General features: G+C 41.7%; 2 protein-coding genes across 2 annotated transcripts; one reads left to right on the top strand and one right to left on the bottom strand.

The window, feature by feature from the left end:
* Nucleotides 1-253: 253 nt before the first annotated feature.
* gfer (growth factor, augmenter of liver regeneration (ERV1 homolog, S. cerevisiae)) lies at nucleotides 254-2,159 on the bottom strand. The gene is made up of 3 exons (XM_014982649.2): nucleotides 1,726-2,159; nucleotides 1,226-1,437; nucleotides 254-597 (listed from the first exon to the last, which is right to left on the bottom strand). Exons 1-3 carry the CDS (start codon nucleotides 1,921-1,923, stop codon nucleotides 435-437), a joined length of 573 nt encoding a protein of 190 aa, XP_014838135.2. The 5' UTR covers nucleotides 1,924-2,159; the 3' UTR covers nucleotides 254-434.
* Nucleotides 2,160-4,113: 1,954 nt separating this feature from the next.
* Nucleotides 4,114-9,484, top strand: drg2 (developmentally regulated GTP binding protein 2). Its single transcript, XM_014982640.2, has 14 exons — nucleotides 4,114-4,238; nucleotides 4,431-4,523; nucleotides 5,525-5,685; nucleotides 5,860-5,949; nucleotides 6,057-6,117; nucleotides 6,204-6,294; nucleotides 6,378-6,450; nucleotides 6,901-6,991; nucleotides 7,105-7,202; nucleotides 7,284-7,360; nucleotides 7,446-7,534; nucleotides 7,625-7,683; nucleotides 7,771-7,824; nucleotides 9,199-9,484. The coding sequence occupies exons 2-14, from the start codon at nucleotides 4,460-4,462 to the stop codon at nucleotides 9,283-9,285; spliced, it is 1,095 nt and encodes a 364-aa protein (XP_014838126.1). The 5' UTR covers nucleotides 4,114-4,238; nucleotides 4,431-4,459; the 3' UTR covers nucleotides 9,286-9,484.
* Nucleotides 9,485-10,991: the final 1,507 nt, after the last annotated feature.

The following is a 10,991-nucleotide window of genomic DNA, read 5'->3' as shown; positions in this document are numbered from 1 at the left end:
TGAGGGAATGAGAGAAGCTTTATGAGGAATTTTGTACCAAAGAGTTAGTCCAGTTAACTTCCTGTTTTCTGTTCAATCAACCTGCAGGTAAGATTCTGACTGTTCAGAATCTTACCTGCAGGTAAAACAATCTAAACGAATCTGAACTGTGTTCTTCAAGTAAAAATATTCAGACACTACTGTCACAGAGGAGAAGAATGGGTTACAAAGAACCAAACTGTATATTTTGTTTTTAAAAAAGAAAAAATTGAAATGTTTTTCATCGTTTTTTTTATTATAATTATTAATTTAGAATTACACTTGTCACACAAACTAAACACAAAACAACAAAGTATAGAATTGATCATTCACTGTTCTTTTATATTAGCGTCTTTGCAAGTCTCCCCTCGGAGGCTGACGCCCCGTCCTCACGTCTCTCAAACACAAACACACGCTCAGTCGCAGGAGCCGTCCTTCCATCCGTCTCTCCACCTCTCGTCCACCAGCGAGCAGTCGAACTCGGGCTTCCCCAGCCGGACGTTGACTTGGTTGTGAAGGCGGCAGAGCCACTGCGAGAGAGCGTGGCGGCTGCTCGTATCCGGATGGTTGGTCTTCAGTCTGCAGGGAGGAAATGGGGTTTGATTGGAGCCGTCATTGATTTTACACTTTGTGCTCTCGTGATGGACATCGTGACACAGCTGATTGTCCTGATCGATGTAATATTCGATGATCCCAGCCACACAGGTAAACTGGCTTTAAGAATGGATAAGGAAGGCAGACATTAAGCTTCTGGGACGACCGAAACGGAAACTCCTTTAAAGAGGCAGCATTATGTGTTTTCTAGCCTCAGAGTGCCGTTTTATAACGCAATCAAGTAACCATGTCGACTTCAGTTGTTATAAAAAAATACCTTAATAATGTGATGAGACTCAAAGCTGTTTTACATAATTATGCCCCTTTAGATCACCCAGCCATGCCAAGAGGAATGTTAAAAATACAGATGAAGTTTTGCCGTAATCTTGTAGATGACAAGAAATTTGTAGTTTCTGTGCAACTTGCAACGTGTCTGATTGTGAAATCTAGAATGGATAAGAGTAAACACACAAATTCGAGTCTGTGTACCCAACTTTTGTTATTTACATCCTTCATTGAAGCTTTAATAGTGCCAGATTTAGGTGATAATCTTGTCCATGACAAGTGTATGTAAGCTCCCATGGGCCTTTACGGCAGTGCACTGTGGTCTGACCTGCTCCTGAGATCTTCTGCACATTCTTCACAAGGGTAGAACTTGGAGAAGAGGTTGATTAACTGTCCCATGTCTTGTTGCTGGGTGGAAGACGGACGATCGGGATAGTACGCTGCCATGGTGTGCAGAAACGACCAAGTGCTCCGGCCCAACTCCTCTCTGTCCAGTGGGCACTGAGGATCTGGCTGCTCTGTTTCTGAACCATGCTTCTGCTGCAGAAGAAGAGAGACGGTAAAACCCAGGTAAGTCACTTAGTTACAAAACTTAGCAGGAATAATAAGTGGGTGAAGCAATGCTCTAAGGTCAACAACCCATGATAAGAGAAGTGGTGGTAGTGTGGGTTGGGGGTACGATTCTTCAGCAGGAAATGTAAAGTATAGTGAAGTCCTGCAGTATTGACCCACGGGTCGGTCACTAAAGTGTACTCTGTGCATCTCTCCCAAGACGACTCCACTCAAAACTAAAACCTCTACCTTATATCTCTCTATCCTTTGACCCACCTGTGCAGCAGCTGCTGTGCTCTGCTGCTTCATCCAGGACTTAAAGTCCGTACAGGCTCTACACGGCTTCTTTTTGGCCTCCCCACTTTGCTCATGTGCTTTCCCGGAGATGTCCTGCTGAGGTACCGGGAAGGGAAACCCTTCAAACCCAGGTCGGCTGGTGGATGACGGTCCTTTGCCTGCTGGCTGCTCAGCCATATCTGCGTTAGTTAAGACCTCTGACAGACCTGCTGGATCGATAAATAACAAAAATGACTGTTGGACAAAATAAAGGTAGTTACGACTGGAGACATCGCTCGTTGCTAGTTTTCTCTGCGCGGTGAGTACATCGTTACGGTTAAGCCGGCGACTAACGCAATTCCGTGTAATGTATGAAGGGGTCAAGTTTCGTAATCGCGAGTTTCCTTGTTTCTGCCGGACTTTTTACAGGAACGGAACTGTTTCCTGGTGTTGTGTCGAGTAGGAGTTCCCCCGACAAAATGAGTTTACCCATCAGATGCGCTCAGGGGCGCGGTAAAGGTGTGAAAAGTGATGACGATTCTAGGGGCCATGACTAGCAGGGGCCCTTCCACAATTTAATTATTTATATTTTGTTCATAGACATAAAACAAAAAAAAAATCGGGGTCCTGTCAAATATAAAATTAATCATATTGTATTTTCAAAGAAAAATACAATATTATTGTACAAAAATATAATATGTACAATAAAAAAGTTTAATGTTGCCCCTTCCAGATCAAAAAAACACACATCCGTTTTTGCCCTGAACCCCCCTGGATCTGCATGAAATGGTTGAAGCGCTTAACCGTGACGTATGCAGCTACAGGCGACTGTGGCAGTTAATATGCTGCTAAGAAAAATTATAAAATCAGGTTTTCAAAAACAAAATAGAGAGAGAAAAAGGCAAGAGTGTTAATTTATAACCCAGTTTTCCTCCAAGACAGGTGGGTAGACTGTGAGATTATCGACCATTTAGCATTATTAGCTTAGCTACGGACTGCTTTTTGCCTCCATTTCACTAGCATTAAAAAATTACCAACATATTCATATATTTAACTTGTCTCTTGTACCTCAAGAGGACGGGTTCCTCTTGACCCGTCCTCTCCTGAGTTAAATTAAAGCTGCAGTATGTAACTTTTACATAATTTTTTTTTTCCACATTTTTTTTTTACCATTAGCACATTTAGCAGTGAGTGAATGAGATTGATTGACAGCGCTAAGACCATCCTACTAGTTCTGATTGGTTGTTTTGGTCGGTGCATTACTTTAACCAGTAATAGTAATTCAGGAAGGAGATGAAGGAGACTGATTGTTTTCACAGATTATCTGTCTCATACTAAACTGCTACGACATCATGACAGCTTTAACAAATACAAAAAACATATTTTTTATTAAAGTTATGTACTGCAGCTTGAATAAAATGCAAATACATAGAATTTTTTAGAAGTCTGGATTGCTTTATGTGTAGTTGCACGTTGCTTTTCACTGTTGCTCATGGAGAGGCATTTCAGTTATCTAAAACTAATAGAAAAAATTTAAGCATCCATACTGGATGTGGACTGTTGATGTTAAATTCATGAGCAGTAAATATTGTGCTAATTATCATTACTGAACCAAAGAAAGCAAGACAGATGTAAGGCTTTAAAATTGTGACGCTTTTTATTGGTCAAATAGACTCAAATAATTGTAACAGCAGCTGCGAGGGGAGAGGGGGGAAAACAAATTTTTTGTCAGGGGGCCCAAGATTCCTGGAGGCGCCACTGGATGCGCTTATACACGACTTTTTACGGCCGCTTTTTTAACTTGACGGTGCATTCAAACCAAATTACAGTTGATCGTATTTTCAAGTAAGTCAAAGGAATCAAGTTTAAATTTAATCCTGAACGCACAACAAACTTATATGAATGATAATATCATAACATCATAATGATCATTCATTTATTATCACATTTATAAGCACTCTTAATTAAACTCTGCGAAGATGAAATGCCCAACTAGTTGCAGATCAGCTACTATTGTCAATATTTATATAATTGCTTTATTTTAATTTATGTATTACTGATTAATTTTATTTGTGTCTACTTGCCTTCTAAGTCCCAGGCAAACAAGAATAATAAGACAGGAAATTGAATATATTCAACTAATTTCTTTCTTTGAACTCAAACTATTTCTTAATCAAGATTAAAACATTCGTTTTGGTTTTTACATAACATTATGGTATTCCTCAAGCTTTTTAAAAAGTTACTTAAATAAAAGCGACATTGATTATATTTGATAATAACGCTTGTTTTACTCGGAAATTTTTGTTTTATTTATTTTACATCTATGACAGTAAGAATGATCTAGTTTTCGAGGTGTACCTAAACGCACTATTAGAATGTTGTACGTCGCCGTAAACCTTAGTGTAGAAGCGCAATGACTTGACAGGTCGGGGATACATTTTGATGGTGGAACTGTGCTCCTCACCCCACCGGCCAGCACTGTGTGCATGCTGCTGAGTCCACCCTCTGTTAAAGTAAATTCCTTCTTTAATTTAACTTTGTAAATCGCTGACAATGTGGGTTTTTTTTTTTAGTCAGATGTTTGTTTACCCGTCTAAGGAGTGCTTTTAATGCTGTTTCTCAGCTCTTACCGGTTTGTAGTTAGCCCCGGCTGGCTAGCAAAGTTGACACGTTTCTCTTGTGATTTTTTCCCCTCTCCCCAACAGATTGGCTGCACAACACCTGGATTGCTACAATGGGTATTTTGGAGAAAATCTCGGAAATAGAGAAAGAAATTTCTCGGACACAGAAAAACAAAGGTAACAGGAGGGCGAGGAAGGAGCAGGGCTGCTAGCTGCTAGCTGCACACCAGGCGAACTTAGAGCCAGCTGCAGCTGTGGGTTTCTGTCCAAGGTTATACTGAGGTCCAGGAACTGGAAGAGTACTGTGCTAATGAGGACCGACAGCTGTCTGGAAAGCTAAAATGCACTTTAAATGCCTGCTTAGGATCAAGATTTGATGTTAATGTTGGTGTAGGAATGCCAGGTTTGCCCATGAACAGATTAATAAGTGTTATGTCTCAGCTGTTAATGTGAACAATCACGCATTTATAGCCATACTTATGGCTCATTCAGACACATCAATGAACCTAATAGTGATTACCTTGGACAGTGGGAGGAAGCCCTTTATCGAATTTAGCTTAAATAATGTAACCCGTGTATTTTATCTATGAGTTACAATATTATATATATTGCAAAAACACAAAATCTTGCCGTGTATTTTTGGTCTAGTTTCTAGTACAAATAGCAAAGACAAAACTAACTTATTACAAGTGACTTTTCAGCAAGATATAGAGGCTTGTTTTAATTAAATAATTACTTAATATTAATGAAAAAGTACAAGGTCCATTGGCAGATAAATTTACTTATAACATGGGAAAAATGTCTTGTAAGTGAAATAATCTACCAATTGAAAAATAACTTTTTCATCAATACTAAGAAATTTGTTTACTTAAAACGAGCCTCTATATCTTGCCAAAAAAAGATGCATGTAAGTTTCTCTTATTTCAAGTTTATTTTCTAAGGTACTGTAAATGTATTCTTTTAAAAGACAAAGTCAGAAACCATTTCATTAATGTGCTTCAATTTTTATTTTATTAAATGCTTTTTTCTTTCTTTCTTTCTTTCTTTCTTTCTTTCTTTCTTTCTTTCTTTCTTTCTTTCTTTCTTTCTTTCTTTCTTTCTGTCTGTCTTTCTTTCTTTCTTTCTTTCTGTCTTTCTTTCTTTCTTTCTTTCTTTCTGTCTTTCTTTAATCTCTGCAGCCACAGAGTACCATCTGGGTTTGCTAAAGGCCAAGCTAGCCAAATACAGAGCTCAGCTCCTGGAGCCCTCCAAATCTGCGGGGGCCAAAGGCGAGGGCTTCGATGTCATGAAATCAGGAGACGCTCGCGTTGCGCTCATCGGGTTCCCTTCAGTCGGTAAGGTAGGTGGATGTGACCCGGGTTGGGAGCCGGTTTTAGATGCTTATCGCAGCAGTAATCTTCCTGAAATCATCCATCAAAGCATCGCAAACGTCATCAGTCGGACGTTAGCGAGTTAAGAGATTTATTTTTTCTTTTTAATTCCTAAGATGTTAACATCGATCTTCTCTGTACAGTCCACCTTCCTCAGCTTGATGACGTCAACGGAGAGCGAAGCCGCGTCCTACGAGTTCACCACCCTCACCTGCATACCGGGCGTCATCGAGGTAACCTCCAGGAGACGTTACTTTCTTTTAAACGGTGTGATTTGTAAAAGTTACAAAGTGTCACTTTGCTCTTTTTTTATCTTCTGCCGTTCATTGCTGCTCTTTAGTACAAAGGCGCAAACATCCAGCTGCTCGACCTGCCAGGAATCATAGAGGGAGCTGCTCAAGGTGCCACAAGTTTCACACAGATTTTAGGCACAAGAAGGTACTAATTTTTGTCAGAGTTGTTGTGCTGACGGGTAACTTTGTCGCAGGAAAGGGTCGAGGCCGACAAGTCATCGCCGTCGCCAGGACGGCAGACGTTGTCATCATGATGCTGGACGCCACAAAAGGAGAAGTCCAGAGGTGTGTGTGTGTGAATATGTGTGTGAAACGGCCTTGAAGCGTGGAAGAGCGTCATCGGTGCCTTTGTGTTTTTTGTTTTGCAGAGAACTCCTGGAGAAGGAGCTGGAGTCGGTGGGCATCAGACTCAACAGGACGAAGCCAAATATTTATTTCAAGGTATCACTTCCATGTCCTCGGATCGACTCTACAGAGTTATTTATCTTTTAAGATGTTGATACACTGATCTGTTGCTTTGGATTAAATAGAAAAATTGTTGAGTCCGTTTATTTAACTGATGCGTTCAGCTTAATGAAACCATTTTCACGATTTGGACGGTCAAAGATGACAAACATAGATGTGAAACGCCTATCAACATCTTCCAACGCTCCGAGGACGGAGGTTCTCTTTCCATCCTTGCGCTTTTTGATTTATACATTAAAATCTTGCCCACTGTAGAAACAGCAGCCGTAAATTCATGATGAACTCTTGTATGTTTTATATTTTACAAGGATTTAAAGGACTGAAAACTATGGAAATTTGGGAAAATTGAAAACCTGTAGGCGCGATTGGTTGTTAGTTTTGTGTCGCGAGATTAAAAATGTCCATTTCTCTCTCTTTCTCTCTCAGCCTAAGAAAGGCGGCGGCCTCTCGTACAACTCCACCGTTCCTCTCACTCAGTGCTCGGAGAAGCTCGTCCAGCTCATTCTCCACGAGTACAGTATCCTTCGAGAGACGGCGAGCGGAAAGCAAAAGCCGTGCGGCGCGTTTCGAACTCCCGAACTCGGCCGCCATTCGCCTCGCCCGGCTCACGTCCTTAACTTCCCGTTTCAGAAATCTTCAACGCGGAAGTGCTCTTCAGGGAGGACTGCACGCCAGACGAGTTCATCGACGTCATCGTCGGGAACAGAGTTTACATGCCGTGCCTTTACGTACGCCAGATCTTCTTCGCTTGAAAATTAGAAAGCAGCTGCGAGACGCGACTTTTCCTGATGTTTCTCCTGTGCTGTCAGGTGTACAATAAGGTGGATCAGATCTCCATCGAGGAGGTGGACCGCCTGGCGCGCCGACCTCACAGTGTCGTCATCAGGTCAGACATCTCTCTTCCATCATCGACTCGTGTGCGTCAACATTATTTACTAATCTCATCTCTGTCGTCGCGTTTTTGTTCCCAGCTGTGGAATGAAGCTGAATTTGGATTACCTCCTGGAGACGTTGTGGGAGTACTTGGCGCTTATTTGCATTTATACAAAGAAAAGAGGAGGTACTCTGCTTGATTTAGACGACTTCTGCTTTGCTTTGGACATGCAGTAGATCCCTAAACGAACCGTCTTATGCTTCCTCTCCACGTTAGAGCGACCAAACTTTGGTGAAGCCATCATCATGAGGAGAGGAGCTTCAGTAGAGCATGTGGTCAGTATGGCAGCTGGAACATTTACACATGCATAATAAGTAGTGAGAAAAGCGATTTTAAGTGTTTTTTTATTTTGTAACCTGCAGTGCCACAGAATCCACAGAACATTAGCCAGCCAGTTCAAATATGCCTTGGTGTGGGTAAGTCTGCTTTACTTTTCTCTGTTTTTGCAATAAACGTCATTGAGTTTGTGGAGCTAATTTAGAAATATTTGCGTTTCTGTATGACGGTAAATGTGGCTTTTTGTTACTCGCCACATTGATCACAGGACGATAATGTGGCATCAAGCAGGGCTGAGGCAGAATGAAATACTGCCACCTGCAGGTGGGAGTTAGCATCACGTCAACCCGACGTTGAAGTGATGCTAACTCTTCAATTCACAAGTTCGCACTAACGCAAAAAAAATTGCGGGATATCTGGACTTTGTAAGAATTTCCACAATAAACTGGAGGGATTGATTGACGTAATTTGACAGTAAGCAGATAAAAAGTGTTTTGATTTGATTGATAAAATCATATTTAAGCACAACGATTTTCTTTAAGGTTTCACTTATGTGTCACTCTTGAGTCCAGGGGGCCAGATTTGACCCCTGGGCTTTGAGTTTGACATGTGTGCTGTAGCTTGACCTTAAACATGCCATTCATGCTGACAAATGCTCCACTGTGGCTTAATTAATGCATATCCACATTGCCTTGGATATGTTTTCCCTTAAATTTTTGCAAATGCATTTACTTAGACTTGTCGGGTAATACTGTATTTTCTGGACTACAAAGCGCACCTCACTCTCTCCGTCGCTCTCAGTTTTCCACAAGGACACAGCAGAGGGCAGCAGAGGGCTGGGTCCTTAATAAACCTGCTGTTAAGGACGCCGCGTCTCCACCGCCATAGAACCATAGTTTCGTTCACGCCAAGCTTACGTGCAGCGGCTCTATTTCCCTCCTGTACTGCCAGATCGAAAGCCCTCAACTTAAAAGCGGCAACATATGAGTTTGAAGAAATTTCTCCATCGTGCCTGCTGCTAACATGTGCTTGTTCTAAATGAAAATGAGCGCGTTCTTCTTTGATTTCCAATTTTGACTTCCAATGATTCATTTCCTGCTAAAGCGCCCCCTGGTGGTTGAAGAAAATTCCACAGAAAAGCCGCACCGGGCTACAAGCCGCATGGTTCAAAGCGTGGGGAAAAAGTAACAGCTGATGGTCTGAAAAATACGGTAAATTTGTTCAATGATCTAAAACGTTCTGCGATGGACTGGCGACCTGTCCAGGGTGTACCTCGCCTCTCGTGCTGGTGCCCACCTCTCCTGACCCTACTAGGGACAAGGGTAAGAAAATGGATGGATGGATCTAAAACATTTAAGTATGACAGTAAAGATCAGGAGGAAAAACTCTCACTCCCTGCACACTTCCTCTCTTTCTGTGTTTTATCAGGTCTGTTGAGAACAAGAGTCTTTTTCCTTCTCCTCGCCGTCACCTTTAACTCAAAGTCCGCTCTCTCTCTCTCTCTGTCGTTTCAGGGAACCAGCACCAAGTACAGTCCTCAGAGGGTGGGCCTGACGCACGTCATGGAGCACGAAGACGTCATCCAGGTCGTCAAGAAGTAAAATCGCTTCTGACTGGACAGAAAACGAACTGCATAGTAGCTATACAGCAAAAGACGAGTAGCTAGCTTTCCTATTTTGTATATGGAACCTAACGGCGAACGGAAGAAGATGGGGGAGAAATGTCGTGCAGATTCTGGACACAGCATGTAAGATAAGGAGAGAAAACGACGGAAATAAAGTCCATAAAACATTTTAGAAAGTCTCAATGTTTGCTTTATTTCTTATACTTCCTCTACGCACGTCTCCTGGACGGTCAGGATGTGTTTGTGCTCAAGTTGTTAACGATCCCTTTCGGTGAACACGATGTAGAACACGATGCCTGGTCCTCTTTGACCCCCCCCACACACACCCGCCGTCCCTGCCGCCCTGCTGCTGGAGCTCCACTCAGGCTCGCCACTTTTCTGTCAAAGAATATGGGCTCCCATTGACTCGCGTGCACACACAAACACAATGGCGCCTTTAAATATTAACGAGCAGGTCTTCGGTCCAGGAGAGGGGGTTCTGAGTGGAAGGCTTCATCGGGAGAGGGAACGAGCGGATGCAAATATGTCCTGACGACGTCTCTTCTGTCCGTCCTGTGGATGAAGAGACGGTGTCTTGATATAACCTGAAGCGGAAAGAGAGAGATGGAATATTCTGGAGCCTGACGGCAAGCAAAGGTAGCGTTAACTGGGCGTGTTATTGTGCAGAGCGGGCATGACACTTGATGCTGCTCGGCTCCATACGGCGTGGCCAAGCAGGAGCGTGTGCAGTCGGGCTTAAGAAAGGAGGAAAAACTTTCATCCTTATGAACGATAATTGCTTCCTGTAGGGCTTCAGGGTGGGATTTGGTTTTTCTTAAACCAGTAGCGCCTTGGAAAAGTGTGTTTATTCTAAGAATATGTCAAACTTCAGGCCCGGGGGACAAATCCAACCTGCCAAAGCTTTTTTTTATGTGGCTCCCTAGACTGTCAAAAATAACAGTGGTGTGCTTAACCCTTTCGTGCATGAATTGTGATCCTTTGTGTCAGGATTTTTTTTTTTCAAAGTTTCTTTTTGATTTTCTTAAGGCATAAAAAAGAGGTAGGAAAAAAATTTTGTAAAATAAAAAAAGTTTTTTATTTTATTTTTAGTATATGAAATCCAACAATGATCAATTGTAATTTTCTCCAAATACAAAGTTGTTATTTGAAAAATACATCAGTAGTTTTCTTTAGGGGTTATCTGATGTCACGATATTTATTTTTTTTTTACCTGTAAGAGCTCTTCTACAGTAGAAGGAGGGACCGGTTGGCATGCTTTTTTGTCTGTCGGCCATATTGGATTTAACAAAAATAATTTCTTGCATTTGCAGCTGATGGCCAGTAGCTGATGGTGTATTTTATGATGCATTAGTGTCCACTTCGTGGTCTGTGTGCATTTATAACATAAAAATCCACAACAAAATGGCTTTTAGACAGCTGTCCACTGTAGTGACCACTGTGCATGAAAGGGTTAAATATTACTTTGTCAATCAAAGCAGTTTTTGTGTACTGCCAAATTACATCATTTTGAAAAGATGTTCAGCATCATTCAATTTATGCACTTGTTGAATTTAGAGACAGCTATCTATTAAGTTTGTTAGCTTTTTAAAAAAAGGTTTTTTTTTTAATCAATATAACCTGCCACAACCGGTCCTCTGAGGACTTTGAGGTGATTTTGATATGCCTCAAAATGAAAATGAGTTT

The sequence above is a fragment of the Poecilia mexicana genome, unplaced genomic scaffold, assembly GCF_051168715.1.
Source record: "Poecilia mexicana isolate PSO_F unplaced genomic scaffold, ASM5116871v1 scaffold_8, whole genome shotgun sequence".
Taxonomy (NCBI): domain Eukaryota; kingdom Metazoa; phylum Chordata; class Actinopteri; order Cyprinodontiformes; family Poeciliidae; genus Poecilia; species Poecilia mexicana.
The sequence above is the reverse complement of the archived record's forward strand: the minus strand, read 5'-3'. Positions and strand labels throughout refer to the sequence as shown.